This window comes from Falco biarmicus, chromosome 13, assembly GCF_023638135.1.
Source record: "Falco biarmicus isolate bFalBia1 chromosome 13, bFalBia1.pri, whole genome shotgun sequence".
In the NCBI taxonomy this organism is placed as follows: domain Eukaryota; kingdom Metazoa; phylum Chordata; class Aves; order Falconiformes; family Falconidae; genus Falco; species Falco biarmicus.
This window is the reverse complement of record NC_079300.1, coordinates 27,507,239-27,534,723: the sequence shown is the minus strand read 5'-3', so window position 1 is coordinate 27,534,723 and position 27,485 is coordinate 27,507,239. Positions and strand designations below refer to the sequence as shown.

The 27,485-nt window shown below is 52.0% G+C and overlaps 2 protein-coding genes across 4 annotated transcripts in view; one reads left to right on the top strand and one right to left on the bottom strand.

Moving 5' to 3' along the window:
• Positions 1–3,845: 3,845 nt before the first annotated feature.
• On the top strand, positions 3,846–25,619 carry C13H3orf70 (chromosome 13 C3orf70 homolog). Of its 2 annotated transcripts, XM_056359194.1 has the most exons (3): positions 14,631–19,553; positions 19,874–20,015; positions 22,444–25,619. In XM_056359194.1, exons 2-3 carry the CDS (start codon positions 19,982–19,984, stop codon positions 22,998–23,000), a joined length of 591 nt encoding a protein of 196 aa, XP_056215169.1. In that variant the 5' UTR covers positions 14,631–19,553; positions 19,874–19,981; the 3' UTR covers positions 23,001–25,619. The 2 variants fall into 2 exon arrangements, with proteins under 2 accessions (XP_056215168.1, XP_056215169.1); XM_056359193.1 differs by lacking the exons at positions 14,631–19,553; positions 19,874–20,015 and adding an exon at positions 3,846–4,154.
• A 1,049-nt stretch (positions 25,620–26,668) lies between these two features.
• The window catches only part of VPS8 (VPS8 subunit of CORVET complex), an 85,510-nt gene continuing 84,693 nt past the window's right edge, over positions 26,669–27,485 (bottom strand). For both annotated transcript variants that reach the window (XM_056359191.1, XM_056359190.1), the window contains exon 45: positions 26,669–27,419. In XM_056359191.1, the coding sequence (XP_056215166.1) occupies positions 27,276–27,419 (144 nt within the window). In that variant the 3' untranslated portion in view covers positions 26,669–27,275. The remainder of the gene's footprint in view (positions 27,420–27,485) is intronic.

Sequence of the window (27,485 nt, the reverse complement as noted above, 5' to 3'; positions counted from 1 at the left end):
TTACCCCGTGGCCAAAATACCTCTCCTCACCTGCAGCACGTTTGTGCTGGTGCATTTGATACGCCCGTTCCCCTTCCGACCTCCCTCACAAAAATTACTGAGAGTATGGGCAGTTCACGCTAGCGATGCCTCTCCTGACAGAAGTTCATTTGTAAATTTCTATCGACCAAAGCAGCGCAGCATTGATTGTTCGGTCTGCTCTGCGCCCAGCCAGCCGGCAGTGACATTGCTGCTGCGAGAGGTTGCATTCGCAGCTCCAAGGGGCAGGCGCGATGCTCCCAGCCGCTGGCAGGACCCCGTGGGTGTCCCTGCCTCTCAGCAGCTCTGCTCCCAGCAGGGTGGGAGCACGTCAAAGGGCAACCGCAGCTCCATGGCCCTCAGCTCTGCAGGGCAGGAGCCTGTGCTCAGCAGCCCGTCTCAGAGCCCTTGGTGTCTGCTGACATGCGGTCTAATCAGAAAGCACCAGCCTCTTCTGTGAGCCTCTCTGGTAAATGGTTAGAATAACAGACTTGCAAAGTCCCTCATCAGCTCAAATACCCAGTGGTACCAGAAATAATGCCCATGAGTGAAATGTTTCTTCATTTAACAGGGAGAGAACACAGCCCCACGCAGAGGAGCACTTGTTAACCACTTGGTACGAATTATTTTTCCAACCTGTCTTTTTAAACCAGCTTAAAAGACCAGTGTCTTATTTTCACTCAGCGAGAAAATACCTGTTAAAAACGTTTTTCAGGTAAAGCCATGCCTACTGGCGAGGAATGTCCCCGGCTCTGCTCACTTGTTGCAAGTGTGACCATTCTGAGCTACGTGAGCGTGACCTGAGGTCATACAGTTCTCCAGTGTTGTGAGGCCTTGGTGAGACACGTTGCAAGCTGGCTCTAGTCCATCCTTAATCTTTGGGCCCTGCTTCTACTTTCATGTGAGTGTCTGGCTGCGTACCTACGCTTTCTGCACAGTGGGGATGCTTGTTTTCGGTGCTGAGGATATTCAGTGTCAGCCCTGTGAGTACTTGCGGTCTCTTACATGCAGCTGCAGAATTGTTAGATGTCTTTAATTAAGTCAGTGAACTCTGCCAGTGCAGCAGATGCCTCCATTAACTGCTCAGCCACAGGCATTTTGCAAAACAGTGGAGAATGGGAGTGCACCAAAGGAGAGAACTGCTTTAGCTTTGATCAGCGTCCCCTGCAGCACTGGGCCTTCAAAGAGAGGCGAAAAGCTCTCTGCCTTATAGCGTGCGAAGAAGTGCTGTCCTGCAGCACATGCCCAAATTGCACGGGGCACTTGAGCCTTGTCAGAAGCACCCACACCCATTTCTGTAACACGCAGCTCACCTCCCTTTTTTTTTTTCTTTCTTTTTAACAAGCAGTGATTTCACAGCCTAGGCTGGGTCTGACACCAGCTCTGGAGGTGAAACGGTGGCAGCAAGGCAGGGCTTCATGCCAGCAAGTAGAAGAGGCCATTCTCCTTGGGCTGAGGGTCTCGTGGGAGCTGAGCTGCACCCCCTGTTTGCTGCTGGTGGGCTCCAGGGAACAGGAAGACAACAGGGCAGTGTCAAAGAAACACCTGATCTTGCAGTTTCTCCTCTGCTTGCAAACAGCTGAGCAAGGTCTTGAATGTTTGCATATTTCAGTGGGACACAAAGCAAAGGCAGGCAAGCCTTGAGGAGCAGTTCAGGAAACTCGCTTTCTGGTGCAATTAAGCCCGGAGGGGTTTAAAACCTACAGCCCTGAGAAGCTCCCTCAGCCCTGGTGACCAGTGCCAAGGAGGGCTCAAAGCCCCTTCTCCTGCCCAGTTAGGCTGAGTTTAACAGGTCCCATCCCTGAGGCGCAGTGTAACCTCCCTGCCACCCTCGGCCAGCTCCGATTGCTTTTGTCCCAGCAATCAAAACCAGCCCCAGAAACGTCCCTTCAGCCTGGCGAAAAGCTCTCCCTTGAGCTGTGAGCAACCAGCCTGCTGAGAGGGAGAGGTTGTAGCCCCCACTTGCAGGTCCCAGGAGGTGAGGGCATAAGCTGGGATGCGGTCGTGTGTGCCCAGGGCTCGCCTGGCACTGAGATGCTGCAGGAGGGAGTGAAAGACTGCCCAGGCCCATGGGAGGGCAGAAGGGCAGCAGCAGGCCAGGTACGTGTGGCTGCCTGCGTGTGTGGCGTTGAAAGGAGCCGGGTGTACTGTGGGTGAGTGTTCCAGCCCTCCCGCTCTGGCGTCTGGCCCATCTGCCGAGGCACAGCACTCGTCCCTGCTCCCAGCAAAAGGGAGGGTTCAGTTCAGAAGGGACCAGCAGGAGCATTCTGTGCAGCCTCCGTCACAACACAGGCCAGAGGCTTCCCCCAGCCAGTCCTGCACCATCCGGCCGGTTAAACTCCATCCTCCAGCGCCTTTGCTCCAGGAGGAAGGGTGCTGTGGGTGTGCAGGTAGGGAATATTGCGTAAATGCATGTGGCAAACGGGTTTGGCAGCCTGACCGAGGACAGGGCAGCGCGGGGTAGGAGCTGCTCACCAGTACGTGCTGTTTCGGTGGGCCGCAGCCTCATGCCTGGCTGAGCACCGACGCCAGCAGCGCTGCGGTGAGCTGGTCTGTGCTGCAGGTCGGGGGCGACACTCAGAGGTTGTTCGAAGTCTCGGTGCAGCTCTCTGCTGTGCAGTTATGACCCATATCCCTTGGTTTTACCCATAAAGTGCATAGCTGATCACAGCAATGCACCTGCACCTTTGTTGTTCTTGAGCTGGTTTTGTTGGCAAGAAGCTAATGATTCTCTCAGCACATCTTCAAGAGGGTGTCCAGCATGGAGACACCTCTGGGATCTATCCTAGGACAGACACCAAAGGGACGATCTGGGAATATTCTGCAGAACACAGAAAAATAAGTATTTTTTGACTACTTCTGACAAAGGGCTATTAGGTATTGCACAAAGAGAAGTGACTATGAAAATCAGCAGTTAGATTTCTGTTCTAACAGAAAGCTGACTTCAACTCTCTTACTACTGAGCAGGGACAATAAAAACACAATTTACTTTCAAACATACATGGAAACAAGCCCACCACTACACTCCGGAAACCAGATAATGTAGCCACCGCTCAAGAAAAAACCCACACTTGGCATAATCCAAATTTGACATAAAGATACGATCACTGGAAAATAACAATAGAATTTCATACCATTATTAACCAGAATTGTATCTCCTGATTATTTTACAAAATGGAAGCCAAAGTTTATCAGTGTTTTCAAAACCACTGCGTGCTTAGAAAGAAATGGTTCTCCTGATGGGATGACCAGAGAGGAAGTAGCATGAAGCACAGGAGACAAAACCAGCACTGGCTGCGCAAGGGCCACGGGTGCGAGCGGCTCGGTCTCCTGCTCCACCGACTTTGGCCCTGCCGGGACCACCTGGGCCCTAAAACAGCCACGAGACGCGCCGGGAGCGCCCCAGGTCACCGGTACCTCACCGTGTCACCGAGCTCGCCCTCCTCCTCCTCCTGGCGCTCCTCGGAGGCTGCCGCCCGGGCGGGAGGGTGCCGAGCCCCCGGAAACGAGCCCGGCGGGGCCAGGGGAGCTCCGCCCGCCCTGGCCCGCGGCTCCCGGCCCGCCTCCGCCGGCAGCCCGGCTGCCTCGGCCGGCCCCGCTGGCTGCCCGCGCCCGGGCGCTCCCGCCGCTGACGGGACGCCCCTGAGAGCCGGCCGGCATCTCCCAGCGGCCCGGCACCGGCGGCGGCCGGGGCGGCGGGGCGGGGCGGCCCCACCTCCGCCCGGCCCGGCCTCGCACCCGCGCCCCACCGCCCGGCTCCCGGGTGTTCCGCGCACCGGGGCGGGGCGGGGCGGGGCGGGCGGCCGGGCCCTGCCCGCGGCGCTGCCCCCCGCAGCGCTGGGCGGGCGGGCGGTCCCCGCTGCGGCTCGGCGCCTTCTCCGCCTCCTCCTCCTCCGCCGCCACCTCCTCCTTCTCCTCCTGGCCGCTGCGGCGCGGGGGCTGCGGGCGGAGCGGCGGCGCCATGAGCGGGGCGGCGGCGGCGAAGAGCGAGAAGCTGGACGAGGCTCAGGCGCTGGCCCGCAGCTGCGCGGGCAGACCCGACTTCCAGCCCTGCGACGGGCTCTCGCTCTGCGCCACCCACAGCCACGGCCGCTGCTTCCGCCTGCACTGGTGCTGCCACCTGGGATGGTGCCACTGTGAGTGAGCGAGCGCGCGGTCCCGGCGGTCCTCACGGTCCCTGCGCGCCGTGCCCCCTCGCCTCAGCGCCCCCCCAACTCGCCTCAGCGCCCCCCCCAACTCGCCTCAGCGCCCCCCCCCCTCTCGCCTCAGCGCCCCCTCTCGCCTCAGCGCCCCCTCTCGCCTCAGCGCCCCCCTCACCTCAGCGCCCCCCTCACCTCAGCGCCCCCCCCTCTCGCCTCAGCGCCCCCCTCACCTCAGCGCCCCCCCCTCTCGCCTCAGCGCCCCGGCCCGGCCCGCAGCGCTCCCTGCCCGGGCGGCCGGCGGCGGCTTCGCGGGGAGCGCGGGGCCCAGCCCGCTGCGGCGGGACCCCGGGGCGGGGGGCGGGCCGTGGGTGACCCCCGTCAGGGAGGGCTGGGGCCGCTCTGGCGGCATGGCGGGGCTCCTCAGAGGCGCAGGAGGCAGCGCTGGAGGATGCACGGAGCAGGTGGTGCCCGGTGCAGCAGCCGGTGTCGAGCCAACTCTGTCGAAAAGGCGCCCGGTAACGACTTCGATGTCTGTACTCGGGGTGCTGATGTGTGTAACCGCGGAGGCCGGGATTGAACCCTGGATGTCCAAACATAGTTTGATGAATAATTAATCGCACAGAGCCTTGAGGAGCAGGCTTTTCCAGCAGCGCGTGGGTGCGGGGTCGGGAGATGGTGATGGGGCTGCGTGCCTGGGTGGCGTCTCGGAGCCCGGGGGCCGGGGTTACAGTCAGACCCTCGGGTGAGGGTCGCTTGGTGCTGCTGGAGGTGTCCCTGGACTCCTGGCAGCCCGTCCACCTCATCGGCCTGTCGCCATCTCTCCTTCAAGTCAATCTCCTCCGTGGAGTCCCCCTCACACGCACTTTCTGCTCATTTTGCTTAATGGAGAAAAGGGCCTGCCTAGAAAGCCAGCTTTTATTTGGATGAGAGCGCCTACTTAAATACACGTTCTAGGAATTTCACCTTGATTTGGGGTTCATTTGAAATCAGTTTAGAACAATGGTTTTTTCCTGTGCCCTGGAGTGAGGACTGTGTGGTGGCACAACTGTCTGCGTGAGAAGGTGCCACAGTCACCTGCTGCGCAGGGACGTGGATGGCTCATGGGCATTTCCTCAGTGACACAAGTTATGACCTGGATATACTCTTCCTAAATTTCTCTGGCCTCAGTTATTTGTGGTCATTGTCAAGATATATGAGCTGATAAGCACTCTAGCGTACAGGATCAGAGCTCAAAATGGTGTTTATACACTGGAGATGTTACCTGAAGTCATTTGGGGATGGTCTGGGGAAGGGGAGGTTAAGTGCGGAGCTGGGAACACCTGGAGAAGTGACATTGCAGAGAAGGATCTGAGGATTAGGATGGATCGCAAAACTGAGTGTGCGTCAGCAGCAGGAGGCCTTTGTGGTAGAAAATCCAAAACCAGAACCCAAGCCTTCGCTTGGGGATGCATTAACAGGAGCATTGCAAGCATGCAATTTAATTAGTCTCCTCAGCTCGGTAATGATGAAACCAAACTGATGGGCTTAGTTTTGAGCATTGCACTTTAAAAAGCCATAGGAGAATTGTGGAGGTTCTGTAGGAGATCGCAGTGATCAGCTTCGAAAATATAATTTACAAGGGGGTGCAAAAGCAAAGGGGTTGCTTGGGCTGTAAAAGATTGAGGGAGGGAGGGAGGGGAGATGAGCTTTGCAAAGTGTAGAGCTAGGCTGGCAAAGAAAGCTGTGTTCTAGTTCTCTACACAGACTTGGAAGATAACCAGTTATCACTTAGTTGTGGCAAGGAACGTTTAGGTTTGGATATTAGAAAACATTTTAACTAGGAAGAGAAATGAAGCAAGGGAACAGAGTACTTGGGAAGGTAAGGAATCGTGGTCCTTGAAGGTCCTTAGGGAAGGCTTAGACTGGTGTGGCTTAGGAGTTAGAGCTGATTCTCACTTGGAAGGACCGCTTGAGATCCCATCCAACCCATAGCTTCCCTGTGGCAACCATAAGATTTAAAACGAATTCTAGGTTTTGCAAGGAGTACAGACTTCCTTCTGAATTCCTCCTTTATGGCTAAGGAAACTTGGAGATACTTTTGCCCCGTGAAACTGTGATTTTAAAGGAAGTCAGTCATGTACCTAATTTTCCTGTTTAATCATCTGAAAGCATGAAGAAGTGTGCTCCCTTCTTGCCCTCTTATTTCCTGATGCAAATTTCAGAGCTAAGGATCTCTTTGTATCCTGCTCCAGCAGAATGGGTTGAGTTGGACTTAAAAGGGGTAAGAATGAGGCCTATAACGGACAATTCTATAGAGGTCAGAGCTGTAATTAAACAGTGTTGGGAGTTATCTTTTATAAACGCAGTGCCGTAATACTGACTTGGGAATCCTCAGACTGTTCTTGAAAGTGGTTTTCTGTAACCCTTAAGAGCTGTATTGGGGTATGGGAAACTCTACATCAATTAAAATGGCCTTTGAAGTATTATTTTCCATCAGTGTCCAAGGTCCTGAAGAATGTCAGCTTGGCTAAAGTGTGCTTACACTGAAAAATTACAAAAACTCACCACCGCGACGATGAATAGATTGTCTCCTCATGTGTATTCAGGATCACATCTGCTTACTTCGGTGACAGAAGCAATTTAGCATGGCAGAGCAACTTGGCTATAGAAGTAATAATTGAGAAAGAACCTAGTCTGAATTCCCCAAAGCCTTTTTTGTTAGCATGCTCTGAAGTGAGCAGTACTTTAAGCACTCTCTACCTCCAATGTTTTTCTGTCCGTAAAATGGCAATAATAGCTGGCAGGCGAGATCATAGAGTTTAGTGTTTAGCGTATCCAGACAGCTCTGGAACCTCAGGTGCTGTGGGTATCTGTATCACTCTGTGTCTAAGCCTGCGAGTTTATTTTGGTTCGTTTTCAGTCTCTTTCGGGCTTGGTGGGGAGCAGATTTCCCTGTGAGGTGGGAGATGATTCTCTAATGTGCCCTCGTGCCTGGGGAGCTCTGAACCCAACTAAAACCTCCGTGAACAGGCGCATGCAAAATGTGCAGCCCCGGTGAGCGTGGGGAGGCTGCAGAGGCGAGGGCTGGCAGGGTGCGCTGGGCGTCACTGGAGACACCTTGCTCTGTGGATGTCAGGGGGTCCAGGAGAGCAGGCAGCACCTCATGTCCTGCTGCAATAGGTGACCACAGCACCCTTCCCCTGTGTGCTGCCAGACATCTGCGTGCCTGCCAACTCCTGGCTCCATGTGGATGCGGGAGGAGGGCTCAAGCCTCCGGAGTCCTCTTCCCTGCAGGGAAGAAGGTGCTGGCCCAAGAGATGTTCGAACTTCAGCCCCGTGCTTGTCCTGTTACACATTTCTCTTGCTTGCACTGCGCGCTTTCAGTCTGTCCCTGCGTGCATTCCCCTTGCCAGGGTGACAGCCCTCTGTTCACCTTCTTCCCCTCTGACAGCCTTGTGGGGTTTTGTTTATTAGATGCTGGTTGAAAGCCTTAAATTACTCAGATCTACTTTTTCCAAAGTCAGAGAAAACATGCGCCAGAGGCAGGGCTGCGGCAAGGTGTCTGTCTTCCTTTTCTCGCCTCTGGATTTCCACTGTGGCTCTGATTTGCACTGATGCTGTCAGCAAGGCTGCTGGCTGTGTGGCGGTACCTGCTTCTGTCAGAGGGGATCAGATCTGTGAGGTTACATCTGTCCTGACAGCGGCAGTTTGGCTGTGTTTTGCTAATTTTACTTCCTAAGAATTAGCTCACCAGAGAAAGCATCACACTTGATAGAATTACAAGATTGGCTTCATCCCTGGACAATGCAAAACCAGGGTATTCTCTTACAACTGTGTTCATTCTTTTAATCTGAATATCTTGCATTATGTTAAACACCTTGCAAAACTCTCAGTATGTTATGCTGCAATTAACAAAAATACGTAATGAATAATGGTTCTGCAATACTCTTTTCACAGCAGTTGTATCAATAGATGGTAGTTGTGCTACCTTGCACTAGCCCTTCTGTGGTTTTCTTTTTTTTTTCCCCATTTCAGCATCAAAAAAGCAGGCTTTTAGTTACATAAAGCCTCTTGCATATCTTATATTGAAAAACAAATGCAGCAAACAAATTTCAGTTCCACCACTTTAGTGAGATTCAGCTGTTTGGATTGCTTACAAGAAAACAAACCGAGCATGGGTGGAAGCTGTGAGGTCTCTGTTGGGTGGTCAGAAAGGGAAAACAGTTGCTAGGCTCAGACACGTAAAAAGATTGTGGTGGCAGTATAGGTTTTAAAAACCACAAGTGCTCCCCCACCCTTGCGTTTTGCTAAGCGGTGTGTAACATTTGCAGGTGTGCCTTGAAATAGGTTCCTGCTCCCTGGTGTGCATCACGTAATTATGGGACTGTTATGCCCGGAGTTTAGATCCAGACCTGGCAGCTTCTGCGTGAGGTCAGGCAGGCTTGGCAAGAAACCCAAGAAACTGTCATTTCTCGGCCAGGAGGAGAAAATGGGTTTACATGATGGTGGCATGCCACAAAGGGCGTGTGTTTTCTGGGTGGTTTGGGGGACAAGGACTTCTCTGATTTTGGCTGTGCCAGCACATATGCTGGGGATGCAGAATATTTACATTTCTTCTTCATCTGCCTGCTGAATGAGGAGACAAGGGTTTCTCTTTGCCCTCAGAGCAGGCTCCATCGCTTCCTCGTCGTGGCTGGTTTATGGGTGCCTGCAGGTCCCCCGGTGGTGGGCAGCCCGTCACAGCCTGGCGTCTGCGGCCGGACTCTGCTGTGTGCTGGGGCGGTGGGAGGCGATGATCCGTCTCCCACAGCTGCTGCCAGGGAATGAAGCAGATCAGTACAGTCACTGCACCTGTGTGTGCTCTGAGCAGATATTTGTTTCTTACGTTCTTCTCTACTCAAAATACCAGTGGTTTTATTTTTAACATTTTAAAATAAAAAATGTGTTTTCTGTCCCGCAAAACTGGTGAGAGCTCTCGGTCAAGGCCAGCCTTGATTATACCTCTTCCAGAGAGCAGGCTGTGGCACTGTGTCATACCGCATCCCCTGCCTGTCCTCTGGCAGGGTGCACACCCTGGCCCCATGTGCCAGGTGCTGGTGTTTTCCCCCGCTACGCAGTGATGTGTGCAGCATAATACGAGTTGCTCAGTGCACACAAGCAGCGTTGCTGTGGTGTCTCTCCCACCTCTCGAGCGACAGAAGCTATCAGCAGGGGCTCTGACAATCTTTGAAGCCCGTGTAATTATTCAGTGCCCAGTCAGCCTGTGGGAGCCGTAAGCGGGGACTCGGCAAGGCAGCCTTTCTTTCCTGTAACAGACCGCTGGTAAGTGAGCCAAAATGGTTATTGAAGGTATTCAAGTGCGTCGTGACAGAGCTTGGGGATCTAAAAAGGAGTCGTGTCTTCCTGCCAGCCAGCTTCTATTGATCCCTCCACGTTAGAGAAGCAGCTGCAGCCCTGGAGGGGATCCTAAAACACGCCCCGGGGTGCCCTGCAGCGTTGCGTACATTGTAGATCTCCAAAAACCTTCCATTTTTTCTGGTGGGTTTTCTCTGCACTGTTTTTTGGTGGCTACGAAACGCTTTGCCATGTCCAGGAGAGAGCAACAGGGCAGTAGCATACCAGTGGTTTCCGTGTGTCTCTGCCTGCGGCAGGTCATGTGTACTGGACCTTACTGGAAGTAGCCAGCCTGGCCCTGGTGACGGCAACTTAAATTCCCAGCGGTGCTGTTCCACAGGGCAAAACTGTGTTCTGATGATTGAGTTGCTGGATAAACGTGAAAAGGGATTTGTAACGAGCTTATGTTCTAAATTCTGAGTCTGAATTATTTAGAGTAGCTCATACATTTTTCTTTGTGAACGGAGCAGTGGGGCTATGAACTCTGGGGCTGGGTGTTCTCTGAAAACATGGCTTGTCTTGGGGGGAGGATGATTGCAAATCCTAGGAGAAGCAGGCGTTTTCCATCTGCTTTTGCTGTGAAAAGGATTTGAGCGTCCATCCGGTTCAAGTCCGATGTCTGGACAAAACATTTGTGCACAAACAAGGCATTATGCTGAGCACCAGGCAAGAGCCGCAGAAAGGGGGATTTCTCAGCTTGCAGTGGAAAAAAACTTTTAATGAGGCTTTGCTGCCTGTGGCTGTGCAAGATCTTCCCTTCACCTGTATTTTGAAGGGCTCTGATATTCCAACTTCATTTCACAAAGACGTACACAATGAAGGAAAGAATGTCAGCTTAATATATTCTGAAGTGTTACTCCAAGGGAAAACACTTATCTGCTGGTTTTTATGGGTGCACCATTCTGGACCTGGATTGTGTACAGCTTTGTTATAATCTGCAAATCACAGTATGAATGTGGTATTGATGCTGTGTCTCAGAAAGGGAACCCACGTGTAGATTCATCATACCCTGTGGGAACATCAGCACATTTGAAGGAACCTGCTGGCATTCGTTTTGCGATCCTTACTACAATGCAGTTATGTTTAGAGACATGCATGCTCTGTTATTATTGCTATTATTATTATTAACAAACCCCCTGATACCGCTTAACAGGAATAGACCACAGGAATATCTTTGAATTCAAGTTACTTGCTGTAAGTATATCTTGCAGACTAACTCTTCTAGTTACAGAGAAATCACTGCGCTTCTTGCTCCGAAAGTCCTGAGAAAAAGGGGCTTTGTGTACCAAAACACTTTCTGCCAGCCAGAAAACCTTGTTTGTCATGCATGACTATGAGGCTGTGCTGCATACCTCTGTCTGTCCATCTGAGGAGCGTAATTCACAGAGAATTATGTCTGCTTGCCCAAAATGATCTGCTAGTAAGAGCCTCCAAGAGTTGCAGATAAAGGACATCTCTCTCTTGAAGCTGCTTGAAGGGTTAACCTGCTGTTTTCATGAAGCCTGCTCAGAACAGGTGTGAAATGATGAGGCTGTGGATGTTTCCTACTGGAAGCAAGTACTTCCGAAGGAAAAGTTCATGAATGCCACGTCCAGTCAGCTGGTGCATTTGTTTGTGAGTTCAGGAAGGTCTGAACAGCTTCGTGGTGAAGGCTGAGCCTCTGCTCCTGCTCACAGGTCTTCATTTGGGTAGAAGGCTTCAGGCACTGTTCTCACTGCACAGTAGCAGCTTGAAGATAAAATTTGTACTGGAGTACAGTGCCTGAGGTAAGCGTGTAGCTTCCTTCCTGGGCTCTGCAGGTGAGGAAATCTGTTTGCCAGCTTGAGTCTGTGAGCGTGCTTACTCTGAGCACCTAAATGCAAGAGTGTATGGCTGCAGTGCCTTCTGGCACGTTCGCCTTGCTCTTGTGGCTGTCAGTGGATGTTTCGTGTGTCTTAAACTGCATCCCGTGGTCCTATCTGTCTTGCGTTGCCCTATGAGACAAACTGAGCCCTGAGGTTATAATCTTTGGGGTTTCCATCCCGCAGCTCTCCAGAGCTGTCCGTGCGCTCAGGTTGCTGGAAGCTCTGAAGAGGGCTGGCGGGTACTTGGCACAGGACCTCACATTGCCTGGCAGCGCCTGTGCGCTCATCAAGAATATGTTTTGTTGCTGTTCATGTTGATGCAACCAGCAGAGCTGGGCTTGTAGAGAATGGACACCTTGGGGGGGGTTTATGTAATGGCTCTCAATCTAACCAGCTCTGCCTTACACTTCATGACTCACTTCGAGCCTTGGTAACTCAGTTCTGCACATTGATAAGGCTGTACCAGAAATTTTTGTTTCTATAAAGGACAAAAACCAAAATGCTTTACTCGCAAGCATTGTAAGATGTTCCAGAATGATAGCTGTGACAGTGTGGGCTTAGCTGTTGATGGATGGCACAGGCTTATACTAATGTAAAAAGCTCGTTGACAGTAGATTGGATTCCAGGTAGTGCATATATATATCCTTATATATATGTATCACTTCTCCCCCCTCTCCACACATAAAGTGACCCTGTTCTATTGTATTGTGGTTTTTATTCCAGCACCTTCATGAATTTATCTATCCACAAGATACAGAGTATGTTTTCATAATGACTTTGATTCTTCCACTAATCAATTTTTATGTAGTGGCTGATAACAGAATTCAAGTGCAGTTAGCGCAATTTAGAGACGTTTTTGCCAATAGTTGAGTATATTCACATAGGTGAAAGTCAAAAACCTACTGGGAAAGTAAAATCTCATTGCTTGGCAACTGAGCCTTGTTTGTAATATACCCGTAATTTAATTTTGGCAACCTAACAGTTGGAATTTATACATAACCTATGTTGCAAAACAATTTCAACAAGAGGCATCCATTTGTATTCTTGTTCTTGCTGGTGGCTGTGGAGTTTGAGAGCCCATGTGTGCTCTCAAAACTGCTTGTTCTGCTTCTCTCCCTGTACCCATCCCTAGAACGTTTTCCCTGCTGTGCCCAGCAAGAGCGTTGTCCCTTTCACTGCTTGACGCATGCTGCCGGTGCTGGAGAGACCTGCAGCTGTTCCAGGCAGGGTGCTTGGCTGCTCCACGTTTTGTGCGTGTAGCTGCCTGTGGTGTTTGGATTTCAGTGCTTTGCTGATCTGGAGCCACATTCCAGGTGTTTTCACTCACTCACAGGTGCTGCTTGTCCCTGGTGAAAGGCTCAGACCGTCAGGTGTGCCAGGGTGGACGGATCAGCTCCTGCAGTCCACCTGTCTGTAGGCAGGGCAGGCAAAAGAGGGACTCACCTTTGTCTTTGTTTCCCCTACCCTCTGCCTCTAGACCTTGGCGCTCCCCAGCTGATACTGTGGGGTCTTGGCTTTCCTGGTGTGAAACCAAGGGTGATGCTTTTACCTCTCTGCCTGCGTTTGCTCACCCTGCTGCAGCAGCAAGTGCTGAGTTTGCTCCCACCTGCGCTGTCCAGCTGCTCCGAGCCGTTTGCCCACTGCGACACGGTGGCCTGCCTCCGCGCCGCCAGGGGTGGTACTTGGTCTTTTATTTTTTCATGCAGAGCATTGCTGGCTCCCACAGCCCTCCAAGGGAAGGGCTGGTACCACACCTGCACACTTCGGCTCTAGACATATTTTGGGCATAAGCAGGGAGAGCCGTTCTTTACATTCTCCAGAAGCGGGTTCTGTAGAGGCTTGTATTAGAAATGTGAAGATTGGTTTGAATGAAGTCTGAACAAAGGTGTGTGTAGATCAGCAGCAGGAGAAGCACTAGGAGGAGGGTTAAAAGAATGGCCCGTATTGATAATAAGGACGCCGTTCCCAGCAGTGGAGTTCAATGTGGTGTTTGTCAAGCCCGAAGGCTCGCACCCTGGTAAGGCCACCGCGCAGATGACTTGTCAGCAGGAGACCCTGTACTCTGACACCAGGACGGGAGCAGCACAGGTACGGCACATCACCTACGCCAGGGTCTCCTGTCGGCCCACCAGGAAACCAGGCTGGAGCCATAAAGATGCATCTATTCCAATCTATACAAAGCAGCCTTCTGCCTCAGCTGCCTCCTGTCAGTGCAGAGCACGGGTCTTCTTGAGTGGTACAGTCCTTTGGAGAGGACTTCCCCTTCAAGAACTCATGAGCTGTTCTGTTTGTTTGAGAATTCACAGGAGAACATTCCCATTGCATACAGGGGCCCGCGGGTGCCCTCCTGCAGCAGGTACTGTGCACCTGGGAGGCGGCTGTAACTTGTCTGTGGTGCCTGTGATTTCTCTGTGCCAGGAAGCGCCATGGGGTTGTAGGTAGCTTCTGACACTGATCTGTGCTTATCCTTCTTTGTTACCATATCAGCACACTGCCTGTCTGCGTGAAAATGCTGGGATGCTGAAGCTTGAGCAGATGGTGCACAGGGATGGTTTTGTAGAATAAATATTTAGCACTAAGCCATTTTTTGCTATTTTCTCTACTGAATTTCAAAAATATCTAGCATAACTTGGGGGATACAGTTTTTCAGGGAACCGTGCAAAGAGCGACTGTTCTCTCCCTTGGGGGTGGTTCTGTAAAGGGTTGTTGGAAGGCAAATACCCTTGGTTCAGAGCTCGGGTTGTGATGGCCAGCACCTAGCTGCTGTTACTAGTGGCAAGCTGCCTTGTGGAGGTGACCCAGAGTGCCTGCATGCTTTTCATGCCTGCACTGCCACGTGTGCACGTTCTGGAAGTGCAGCGTGGGGCTGTGCTGGGGCTGCCCTTAGCAGTACCCGTGTTAAGTGTGGCACTTCCCACAGGGCACTGAAAGGAGCAAGCTCCTTGCACAACACACGTGTTGGTTGCTTTTTGGGGTATTGGTATTCTGTTCCCTTACAATGGTTAGTAAGCAAATATGGCCCTTTTAAGAGGGCTTATTGGCCGCATGAAATATTTCTCAAGCCTTCGGGGTTGCTTTTCCTTTACGCCTGGTAAAACCGTGTAAGCAGTGAGAGGAAAGAGCAGAGATGATGGAAGGAAGCTCCAGGGTCTATTTGCATTTAAGAGTTACCTGCTCTTAGGACAGACATAAAACCCTGAAAGGCTTGGGCAGCTCACAGCGTGTACCATGTGATCCTTTTTGTATTTAAAACAAATGAAGACAAATGGGCATTAACATACAAATCTGCTGAAGAAAAACTTTCTGATCCCGCCCCCCCTTTCTTGGTTTCCTTTGAAAAGCTTGTGGCTCATCAAGTCAAAGGCTGTCACAGCTGTCTCTATACAGCACCAAGAGGGAACACTTCTTCACATGAGAACTAGCAACTGTACAAAATCACTGCTGGGGGAGCCACTGTAGAAACGTTGCTAGATCAGTTCTTTTCTGTGCTTAGGTGAGATCAGGAAGGGGATGGATTTGTTAGTGCTGTGATGCAGCTGCTTCTGTGAGAAGGTGCTGGTTGAAATGGCAGGCTTCTGTTAGGTCAGAGCTTGCTGATGTTTGCTGGTGTAACTGCTAAGGCCCTCTTGCATTACTTCTTTTGTGGTGGTGGGGTAACTGGTGTGCCTTTGCAGAGTTGTCTTGTGTCCTTGGAGTCTTTTTTACGATCCTTTGCTGTGCCTTCCTAGCTATGCCAGAAGTACTGGAAATGTGCAGGATGCTCTTCACGTTCCCTGCACTAGAAATGTGTTTGAACAATCTTGATGCTTTTTCAAAGTTGCTTGGAAGAAGTGCAGGGCAAAAATATCTCTTGCGTTAAGGTGTTGCATATCTTTATCTATGAGGGTCCTTCAATATTGATGAGCGTTTCAGTTATGCATCGTCATAACCACCAGTGGTGCAGTTCAGCTTTACTTGGGGTTGTACTGTAAATCTGACAGTGGCTCAGTGTCCTGAAACATTTTTCTTTTTCTCTGGTGCCTTATTCCACATCTCACATCCCCAGTGCAGCCCATGATGTTTTGCTAGATATGACATGGTGGCTATTCAGTGTGATACAAAGCAATAGAAAGCGGGTTAGCAGTAATTTTTTTTTTAATTTTTTTTTTTTTACATGTGCCATCTGTAAATGTACTCCGGACTTCTCCTTCCATTTGTTCTTGCCCCTCTGGAAAAGCTATTACTGTGCTCTAAGCAAAGTGTAATTTGAAGCTATTATAGTCCTTGGTGAATATTTATGGTTAGGGCAATCTTTGTTTGCAAAGGTTTGTTGTTCCAAGCTGTGCATATAATTGGAGAGAGAAAGAAGGAGGAAGAGCGGACGCAGTCATTTTGTTTGCTGTTGCAGCCGGTGGGGCTGGAAGGCAGCGTCCCCGTGTAGGTGTGCAGACCAGCGTCACACTTCCAGATGACCCTTCTACTCTGCTGAACACTTCTGAAAAAAAGTGTGGTGGGTACCTCAAGCAGGCGTAGGGTGCTGAGTGCCTGTCAATACACATCTCCAGACTGCAGCAGCAAGCCTTGCCTTGCTTTACTCTGCAAAGGAGGAAAACCCACCGTCTGCCCCGACTTTGTTTTGTCAGTGGTGAGATGATACCCAGTCCCTTCCCGCGCAGGGGCTGGGGCCAGCCCAGGCTGGTCTGTTGTGGCAGAACTGTCTGCCACCTGTGCCACCCACCACCCCGGGGATCCTGAGATCTTGGAAAACCAGCTGGGTGTTTGGCAGCTTACGTGCCGTCCTTGGGCAACTGTGCCAATCCAGGCAGCAGCACACTACTCCAGCTTGTAGCTGTCATCACCTGCGAGACAGCTTCATTTAGACGTCAGAAGGGTGTGCATCCAGTCAGCTCTTCCTAAAGAGGCAGACTTGTCTCTCCTGCCACACTGATGAGAAATGAAACAAACCCTGCTGGAAGAACGCTTGGTAGTTCTCCATCTTTTGCTATGAAGAAAGCCAGAGCTTGAGAAGCTGATCCATTGGTTTCCCCATGCAGAGAGAGATGTAGAATAGCAGCCGTGCAGTGAACTCCCTGTGGAATACTGCAGAGTCCCTCCAAGCTAATACTGTCTCCTGTTACACATGCATTATGAATACTTGCTTTGCCTTCATTCCTTCAAAGCTGTGTGGTATTTAATTAGAATTTGTTTATGTTCTTCATAGCGGGACCCATTTTCTTCTCCCATAACCTTATTTTTGTGGCAGGGTTGTGTGCGGCAATAGGAGGGCGTTGCACAGCTGGAGTGAGAAACCTACCTGACTTTGCAACAGAAGGTCGCCGGTGCCGTTACAAAGGTGTAGCTTCGGGCAGAAACAAGTCACCCGCGTTTAACCAGCAGCTCTCTGCCGTTAAACCATGGGAACCAGCTGCACACGCCCTTCGTGCACCTTTCTGCGGTAGGAACAAGCAGCTGCCTAAACATCAGCCCACATGCTTTGCCCTGCGGTTGGGGTCCCTGCTCCAGCCCCTCTGAAGCATCTGCCGCAGCCGAGGGCACTGAAATCTCCAGTGGGATGAGCGCTGGTTCTCCAGCGGCGCCTGGGCTGGGTGCTCTCACCGCAGTGCTCAGCCGGCTGGGGCACACGGAGGCAGCTCCTCAGCGGTGCTGGTTAAACGGAGCCAGGTGACGGTAAATAGCGTGCAGCGAGCAGCTCTGCGTTAACCTCACCGATCTTGGGAGAGTAGATGAGCTGGCAAGATTGGAGGGTGTAGAAATATTTGCCCAAGCAGCTGCAGGGGCAAGAATACTTATGAAAAAAGCTTTTATGTTTCAGTTAAAAGACGTCTAAATGTCTTGCGTGCAAACAAATCTGCATGGTACATATCGCTGACTTGGAGTCTTAGGATCCACAACGGAAGGTCCACAGCTATCTTTACCACTTTCTGAAGTGCAGTGCAATTCACGTTGTTATTTATTAGGAAATAAAAATAATCCTTCAAGGCAGCATTTTGAGAGGGTAAAACTTGAGAATTCGTTATGAGAAATCTCACTACTGAAAGATGGATTTATTCTTTTTTTTTTTTTTTTTTTAATATGCCAAGCACATTAATGAGTGTCAGAGGTAAACTAGAATGCTGAGACGAAGGGAAATAGAGAATAAAATCTTTAAGCTGTACCTCTGCTTATTTCATGGTTAAGTTATTTTGTATTAGCCACGGAAATTGCTGCTGTGTCTGTTTGGTGAGGATGCATGCAGACTGCTCAATTAGCAAAGAATCAGAAAGAAGTGACCTCGTGGCTGGCTTCTAAAGGCTCTTACTTGGTTTTTTTGTAAGCAGGAGACACTACAGTACAGCTTGCAATCGATCACCCACGTAGTTCTGGCAATCAGTGCCACAGACAGGCTACACTGATCCCTCTCTGCACACACCCACCCACCCACCCCAGTGTGCATTTGCTTTTGGGGGTGAAAAAGTTTCCAAGTTGCCTGAGTTTGCTCAAGATCTGCAGGTCATGACAACTCACTGCTCTGCTGGGTTCTGCCTTAACCTGCTGGCAGGTGTCACTGCGGCAGGGTGCCAGGGCTCTGGTGAACAGCATCCATCTGATTTGGCAATAAAAATCCTATTTCTGTGAACAGAGAAGCAGGAAGATGAGCATTGCCCAGTACTTACCTCCTCAGACACATATGAATAGTTCTTTTGCAGTTGGGTATTGGCTTTACTGCATGCTAATTCTCTGGAGGATTAGTTTTTTGGGGCTTTGGCAAGGGTCAGTTGAATAATGAAGAAATGGAGAAACAATCAGTCCTTTTTAGTTGTGCACAAACGGCTGTCACTGTCGCTGAGGCCCGACAAAGAGATGCAGTGTTCCTGGAGAATCACGCTTTGCGAGCATGTAGCAGCAGAAAGTGTAGGTACCGGCACAGGCTCCCGGCGGTGACAGTTAAGCGCAGCCTGCACCCTTGCTTCTGAAGTCTCATTGTCTCGCGTTTCATCGTATCGTCTCTTAACATATGGCTGTCATGGGTAATTGAGACTTATCATGAAAATGGTTTTGGCAGAGCCTGGTTTCACACGTTCCCTGTTAAGCACCCAGGAGAGGCACGGGCTGCTGCTTCCTCCGAGCCGTTTTGCCACGGTGGTGGTGGAACTGTGGAGCTAGAACTGTGACACTTCTCCATAGCTGCTATTACAGTGCTCCAGAGCGTCCCAAACTTCTGCAAATGCAGCAAACTGCTTTTCTCAGAATTCGGTGCTTGATTTTCGGACACGTGTTTGGCACGTGCGGTATTTTTCCTTTACGGAATTGCTGCCATCCGCGGAGGCAGCGGTGGCAAGTGACCCAGGAAACGACTTGTGGTGCAGCGTCTCGTCTGGCATCTGTATTTGTGCAAAACTGTCATTTACAGGAGCATTCATCAGTGCAGCTCGATTACAGAGTTCTTCAACTGACTTGGTTGGAATAAATAGGCAATAAATTACACGCTAGCATATTTAAAAGGAATGTGTTGGAATAGGTGCTCAAAATACTATTCCGTCATAGACTTTTGCCAGCTGTTTAAAGTCAGCAAAAATATTGCTGTTTATTTTAGTGGGAGTTCAAGCAGACCAAGATGTATTTTAAGAGAACTTGGGGACTTGTGCTTTTGGGATAATTTTCTGTTAAAAAGACACCCCTGCCAATCCTGCAGGCTGCAGGGGGAGGGGATGATCATATTTTTCATTTCTGCATCTATTTTTCTTGGATGCATCACAGCTGAGTGTTTGCGTGTGTTATGTGGGGTAAGGAGTTGTGAGGCCATAACCACAGCTGAGTCCGTGCCCCAGGCTGTGAGCACCAGCACCCCTCAAGGAGGGACCGGGTCATGTGTTAAACCAGAAAGTTTAATCTGTCTAAAATAAACAAACTTGGCCCTAAAACTAGCTGAAACTAAACAAAATTGTACCGGAAGTCTAAAGAAATGCAGAAATCTGTTCATGTAGAAAAATCTTTTTTCCATTGGGCAATTCCTGTTTTACCCTGGCAGAGTTTGTCCTTGGAACGTGAGGAGACGGTGTCAGCCTCTGGAAGGTCACACAAACGGGGAGCTGAAATCCTCTGTGAGCAGAATCGCCACCATTTGCTTCTACCCTGAAATTAACGCCAGCAGGGCAGTTTTCAAACACGCAGAGAATTACCACATGCTGCTGCAATGGTAAAACAACCAGCTGAGCTCCGGGGTAACACCTCATCTCCCCCTGCCCCAACTTGTTTTTTTCTTTTTTTCTTTTTTTTTTTTTAAGTCGTCAAACCGATGAATCAAAGATTTGTTATTTGATGTCCATGCTGTAAGCTACCTTGGCTTAAATCCCCTGCTTGCTCCTCCCAACACCCCCAGCCTTCTGCCAGCACCTGGTGACTATTTTAAGTGGAAAAATATAGTCCCGTTGTGCAGAGACCTGGGGGTGGGGGTGGTTGTTTTTTTGGTTTTGTTGGTATTTTTTTTAACCTTGATCCTGTTAAAATCTTCACCAGGGCCTGCCTTGGACACTTCAAGAGAGGTGGCACAAAACTGAGTTGAGAAATTTTTCTTTCACTGACAATGGAACGGAATAGGAGCCCACACAGAATCCCTCCAAACACATGGATACGTACAGCACCGTGGTTTCAGGCGAGGGTAGGCTGCGTTTCTGTTTCCGTGAGCTGAATTTTATCAGATGCTGTTCCAACCAGCAGCACTCTAATCAGCCATCTGTGTGGCTTTGCAAGACAGTAGCATATTTAACGTTCACTAATTTCAAAGTAGGATTTCTGGAGGCCAGACCGTGGCCCAAAGCCATGGGCAGCCGCTGTTGCAGCGGAGCTGAGGTGAGCCCACCTGCCCGGAGGAGCTGTGTCAGCAAGGTCTGAAACACGCCCGAGGGACCCCATCCCTCGGTGACTGCTGGGACCGAAATCCCTGCGCTGCCGCTCCCAAGGGCACCGGCGCGGGAAGGGCTCCGCTCTGCCTGCGGCTGAAGCGTTGCGTTGTTTGATGCTAGTGCTTAATTCCTCTGAGTCACAGCAAGTTCAGAAGCGAGGCGGTGGGATGTTGGGAAGATGGCAAGGGCAGAGGATGGCTTTGTATTTTCTGCCATCCGGCCGTAATTAAACAGGAGGGGAAAAAAGCTTGTTTTATTTTCACTGAGCTTTTTCAGTGGCTTTGTTAACAATCATCATTCCGCAGATCACAGGAAAAAAGTGCTTGATGAGGCATTTGAGGGGAGCTGGTCAGATTTATTCACAACATGTTCTTTCCTGCTGCCACCGTCTTGCTGCTCTCAGTCTGGCTTGGCTCGCTGTTCTTTCCCATGGCACGACTCGGTGGGCTCTTCTCTTGGGCGCGCCTGGTGCTCCTTCCTCCGAGCCTGCTTGCTGCGTTCGCTGGCCTGGCAGCGTGCCTCTCCCACGCCCCGGGGCTCCCCGGGGCTCTCCTTCGGGCTCCGTGCTCTTTGCCGTGCTTCCTCTCTTCTCCCTGCCCTTCCGCTGTGGGCATCTGCAGATCCAGCGGAGAAGCGCAGCCGACTTCCACGCGCGTTCCCCTCCCAACGCCACAGAGCAGCCGGGGTGGGAAGACCCTTCCCCAGCGCTGGAGCCTTCCCCTGCTGGCGCCGGAGCTGGGCTGGCGAAGCACAGCCGGTGCGTGGGCCCCGGCTCCTCGGCGCTGGCAGAGCCGTCGAGCACCCGGGCTGCTGCGGCCACCAGCCGGGGTCTCAGCCTGGCCCGTTGCCAGCGCTTCCAGCGGGCGGCTGGGGCACCGGCTGCCATCCCGACGGGGAACGTGCAGGGTCAGGGCCCTTCCCACGGATGGATTCCCAGGCTGAGGAGGGGATTTTGTACTGCAGAGAGGCATGGCGGCGGGAGCGAGTGAGTCCATCCTTCAGGAGACGACAGCCCTTCTGCTGCTGCTGTCCTGGGCCCTGCTCAGCTCCCTGAGCAGACACGCAGTCACTGCTCCGGTTTTCCGAAGGGACGGGCTGCACCTACCTCCGAGCTGCTAACACAAAACCATGGGGCAGCTCTCACCACAGCGCAGCCGGAATCGTTCCTGCAGCAGGACTTCGGCAGCTTCCTGCTCCTCACCTGGAGAGCTTCAAGCATCAAAATGGTCCTTCGGTGCTTTGATACTTTTTTTCAGCCTTTGCAAAGCAGTATTTGCAACTCGTGCATCAAAACTCTTCTGAGCCCCACTGCTTGCAAGTCTGCTGGAAATTCGTGCTTTCATAGCGTATGAGCCCCTAGGGAGACATGAATTTTTCAGAGGCTTCGTGCAAATAAAATGCAGCATTTTACAGTCTCAGGCATAGCCTCAGGTTTCTCAGTTTTTCCTGACAAAGTACTGATTTTCTGCTCTTTTATTTATTTCTTTGCTCTTTCAGCAAAGATTTTCAGCTCACACTTGGTTCAGCTCTATATAACCAACATAATCCTATTTTCTTACTACTTAACCAGATAATCAAGATGCCAAAAGCATTTATATGGCTTCAGAATTCCCTTATTTTCTGCCTTCAAATTCTAATTGCAGTCATGTATGAACCTCTGGTTTATAATACAGAAAAACACGATTTAGTCCCCAGAAAAAAAGAACATGGAAACACATGCAGGGACATTAATTGTAATTTGGAACAGTAATAATATAATAAGATTTTGAACATTGTAGCGAAGGAGTAAGCTAGAACTTCTCTGTGTTCAGTGGAAAAAAACCTCCAAACAACTCCCTGAGCATCTTTTCAGTTTTCTTTCCCCTAGGAAGGGGTGCAGGCAGTCTGTCCCACTTAGCTCTGGAGCGGTGCCCCTGGAGTTAGTTTTCCAGAGTTAGTGATGTCCTACAGATGTCTTTGAGGCAGGGGCAGGGAGAGGAGCAGGACCGGGAGGAGGAGGGTTATGCTTGTCTGAAGTTGATTGATCAGAGGATGCATAGGAGGGGAGGACTGAACACCTTGAGGCAGCTGCTGGCTGCAAGGAACCGTTGGTTATTGTCAATGGCCGAGGGCAAGCGTCGTGTCGTCAGTGTGTTTCTAACTGAAGGATCATACTTAAACACCGCCCTTCTGTTTTCCCCACAGGTAAATACGTCTATCAGCCCATGACACCCGTAGAGCAGCTCCCCAGCACCGAAATACCCATTCGCCCTCGGGAGGCTACAAACACCATCCAGATCTCCGTCTCGCTCACCGAACACTTTTTGAAGTTCGCGCCCGTCTTCCAGCCCCCCCTGCCCCCTGACTCCCCGCAGTTCTGCACGATCGCAGACCTCTTCATTGACAATTACCGCGTGAAATGCATCAACGGGAAGATGTGCTACGTGCAGAGGCAGCCTCCCCCTGTGCCCCACAAGGTAAAGCCCGAGGAAGTCCCCGTTCGCAATGCCTTAATCACAAAAGAGAGCAATACGCCAAAACCAGATCACTGCTCGTCCCCTTCCAGCTCCGAGGACTCCGGGATCAATGCGGTGGGGGTTCACTACATGGAGTCGTGTGACGAGGACACAGAGGGGGTGGCCGAGCTCAGTTCAGAAGAAGATTACAGCCCGGATAGCAGCTGGGAGCCGGACGAGTGCCCGCTCTTGTCACCCTCGCAGTGCGAAATGGAAGTGATTGAGACTATAGAAACCACTGTGTGACCCGACGTGTTGGTGTGAGAGCGGGCCACTTCCCACTCAGTAATGTTGCTTTTGTAGTATTTATATTTTCGGTTTTTTCTGACAATCCCTTTTTTTCCAGTGCACTTGATATTTCGGATTCCTCATGGGAGTGTGGTCACAGGACTTGCATACTGGTGACTAGCAGCAGCCTGAGCAATTTTAACACGTTCTCAGCCTGATCAGATCTCCCACGTCTGCACATAAGGTAGTGATAAATCTTCAGACTTTTATAGCTGAAATAGGCCCTTTCCTTGGTCTGGGTTACATCAGATCCTACTTCTCCTACGAGGACGTTCCACTCGAGGTGTTTCCACCTGTCAGGATGTTTGCAGTGGGCCTCCAAAGCACAGCGGGGGAGCTGGTGCAGCATGCCTGCGAGCAGCAAAACCAAGTTGCCCTTACTCTTTCTCAAACAGCCACGCGAGGTGCGGCAACAAGAGGCTCTTTCCGTCTCTGTCTGGCCCTGCGCGTTGTCCATCCTCTTCTCCAGTGCTGGTGCGACCCTTCTCGGAGGCTGTCGCACCGCTCTTCCAGCGGGTTGGTATGGCAGGCTAGAGAATGCACAAAGTGCCTCCAACTTTTCTCCAGGCTATGCACCGAGCATCTGCTGAGTTAGATCAGGCTCTGGAATCTCCTGAGAAGGCAGCTGTTGCTCCGGATGGGGGATCAGTTGCCTGGATCCAGCTGGTCCCTTTGCTCTACGTGGATCTCGGGAAGGGGATCTGGCTTTTGCAGCTTGGCAGGAGGGGGAGCAGGCAGAGATGAAGCGTGGCATCTAACCAATACCATGCCAGACCGGGGTGTAGAATGACAGGCGAAGGAAGTGACTACCTCCAAACACACAAAATCCGCCCTCAGCTTTGCCTGCTGCTTCCTCCTGTGCTGCTCGGTGCCGGACACGTGCGCTCAGGACCAAACGGCCTCAGGGCCTGCGTTTGCCCGAAGAGTAACAAAAAGTTTATCAGCCACACCACTGTGTCGGCAGAGCTTGGGAACAGCGTGGAGGTGCCGGGAGGTGGCCTACGGGCTCGGTGGTGCCGTGCTTGTTCAAGAACAGCCCCAGGTCAGTCTTGTGGGCCAAGGAAGCTTTGGCTCCGGCTCCTTGGCGCCCGGCTGGGGAGCGGGTCCTGAACAGGGCTCTCCTCCAGCAGCCGCTGCCGGCGAGCTGGCGTGCTGGCCCTTTGGCTTCAGCCCTGCCTGACAAACACATCGGCCTCAGATTTCAGTCAGCTTGAAGCAGCTGGAGTCAGTAATAACTGTGGTTTTAACAGCATTACTGAGTTTGTGTGTTTGCTGTTTACGTTCAGAAGTCACTGGTGAATATAAGGCTGTATAAATGTGTACAGTTTAGTGATCGATACTAGATTATAGTCCGTGTTATAGGATGGCTCATCTCTCACTGAATCCTGACAATGTATTACTAATTTTATACACTTTGTAATCAGTATCTTTAGAAAATGTTTAGGCAACAGTGTGTGTGTGTGTGCACATGCGCGTGGGCTAGGAGTTTACCATAAATGGGTATAAAGTAATACTGTCCTTTTTAGACTAACACTTTCAGACAAAAATAATAGGTTTTATAGCTTTGATGATTTACATAAAAAAGTGCAATGCTTGTTAAATGAGGAACTTGGGCCATTGCATGAACAGATATATTCTCACAAGGCACCTGAAAATACTGTTTTTCTGAGGGCTTTTAAACGAAGGCCGTAGTAAAACAGTAGGATTTATTTATTTATTAAGTGCGGGGTTGTCTTTCTCAGTTAACTAAGGTTTCTAACAACGTTTTAGTGTCTTTTGCCCATTCAGACACATTCCATAGGTAGAAGGAAGCATTGTGTATAAACCTACAGCATTTATTCATATTTAATCTTTCAATTGTAATCTGAGCGAAGAGTTGGAAAGCTCGCTCGCGTGCCTGGCCTGTCTGAGCTCCCTTCCTGGGAGGACGGGGTGGGCGGCAGCTGCACCCCCCCAGGGGGCTTCTTCCCAAGGACAGGGTGCTCCTCCCTAGCCCTCGCTGCGGTGCCAAGCCCAGGAAAGGGCACCAGGAGCCCCTGACTGGGCACGAGCTCACCATGCTCGCCAGCCAGCGGGAGCCACCTCCTGCTCCCGTTCGGGGGCACCGGCTGTGAGCGTCGTGAAGTGCAGCGGGGTAGTTATGACCCAGACTTACCGTAAGCTCCTGCGGTCTCGCAGGTTCCTGTCACTGTCGTCAGGATACATTCTTTCTTAACTGTAAGTAATTAGCAATATTCACAAGCTGTGAGTTGTCTCCTACCCAGGATTTGTTCAGATGTCTTAAGCACAATAAGCTGCCTCTTCCTTCTGTGGTACCTGTAACCGTCAGTGGAGCAGCCTGGTGCGGGACAGGGCTGGCGCGGGACGGCGTCTCAGCAGCCAGCGCAGCGGTGGGTTCTCACTGTGCTCCATCACGCGCCCCAGTTCAGAAACACGCTCCTCACAGAAACGTGATTTCTTTTCTTTGCACAAACACTGGCGTAGACGTGCTGTAAGAGACGTGCCCTGGGCTCGTTGCTCCACTCTGCCAGGGAGAGGTGTGTATATTTCTTCTTTAATAAAATACTAAACAACGGAGGTTCTGCTTGTCCTAACTCTCTCTGTATCCTCCGTACTAGGGTGAAACATTCTGGTGCTTCCAGCAAAGGAAGGGTCGCTTACAGCTTCGGATGGTGGCACCTGAAACCCACCCAGTGCTGGGCAGAGGCATGTAATAACCAGGTGGAGCACACCAGGCCCAGCCCCAGCTGGGTTTGGGCCCCGGTTAGTACTGGGGCTGGTGGGCAGCCTCAGGGCCCAGTTCTCACCCGCCTGCAAAAAGAGCTGCCCCAGTCGGGGGGCAGGGCAGCGGGGACAGAGCTGCGAGCCCAGGCTGATGCCTGGCAGAGTTCAGCGGGCCGTAGCCCCTGGCCTCGCCTCTGGCCAGGTTCACACGTGGCTGCAGGCTGGAAGCATCAGCCTGGGGCACGGCTCCGTAGTCGCGAACGCTGGTGGGAAGGCGGCGAGCACACCGGGCACAGCGGCCCCGGGCCACGCGGGTGCTGGCGCTGCGCCCCAGGGGGGTGGGCTCTGCACAACAGCTTTGTGTTCCTGCCCCTGCCCCTCAGCTCTGCACGGACCGGCAGCCACCTCTGCGTCAGCTCTGTGTGCGTGGAGAGCAACGCGCCTGCTGCTGTGGGTGTGGGACCCGAAACACCCAAGTGCTAGTGACAATGAACGGCGGGAAGAGGCGAGATAACGGCCACCAGGCCAATAACACCCATTGTCAGGGCAGGATCCAGAGCGTGTTTCAGAAGCCCAAGGTGACAGTACAGAAACGCCACTGGGTCACAGCTGTGGGAGCGGAGCAGCCACGGTGCTGCCGGGCAGGGAACACTGCGCAGGGCGGTGCTGCGGAAGATGGGGTGAGCTTAGTAGAGACAAACCTTTCCGACCGCCAGCACCCACCACACCGATCCTGTCCCCCCTGCAGCCCCCTTTCACAGCCAGCACGCCCCCTCTGCCCCCCAGTACCAGAGAGGTCTGTGCTGCATGTGCAGTGGCGAGATGCATGGCTCCCCACCAGCGCCGAGTGGCAGCTGGCAGCACCCCGCGCCAGCACCCCGCGCACAGCTCAGGCAGGGAAGTTCAGCCAAGGGCCGTTTTAATGAAGTCTGTAGGAACACGCCCTGTGCAGGTGAGTTTGCTCACACAGGCATCGGGTTTTGCATTGTTCAACCTTCTCCAGGTCTGCCCGCCCCATGCCATCAGCCCCCACGGCTGCTGCCTGCTGGCACTAGTACTGCAATTAGAGCCGGGGTACGGTGCCCATGCACAGCACCCTGAAACCCTGGCTCGGGGCACGGGACATGCCACACTCCTCCAGCAGAGCGGAGCTGACTCGGTTTTTTGGCCAAGTTACCGCCGCTGCTGTGAGCCTCCGCGCCAGTGCAGGTACCCAGTGCTGTGCGGTGCTCCAGCACACTGGGGTTTGCTCCCAGAGCCCGCAGCTTCCAGCCCAGCTGCCCCACGGCTGCCCCGGTGTAGCAAGAGGCAGCAGCAGAGCTGGGAGTTCGCCCGCTGCTACAAACCCCCCAGCGCCCAGCAAGGCTCACGTGGCACAGAGGGTTCTGGGGAGGGCAGCGGAGGGAGGGGAAAGTCCAGCGTGGTGACGGAAAGGCGTCCCACCACCACCAAGACCTGAAACCAGTGGTGGCCTTGCCACAGCGGGGCGGGAGGCAGGAGCACTAGTCCTCAGGCAGCGGAGGGGGGGGCCAGATGGAGCTGGAAGTTCTCGTTCTGGAAGACACTGCTGGTGGCCGGGTCCCCATGGGAAATGCTGAGCAGCCCGTGCTTTTCACTGCCATGGCCACGAGACAGCTCCGTCAGGAGTGCCAGCTGCAAGAGAAAACCCAGAGAGATCACCGTCCGGCACACCGCAAGCACGCGTGCGAGGTGCAGAAC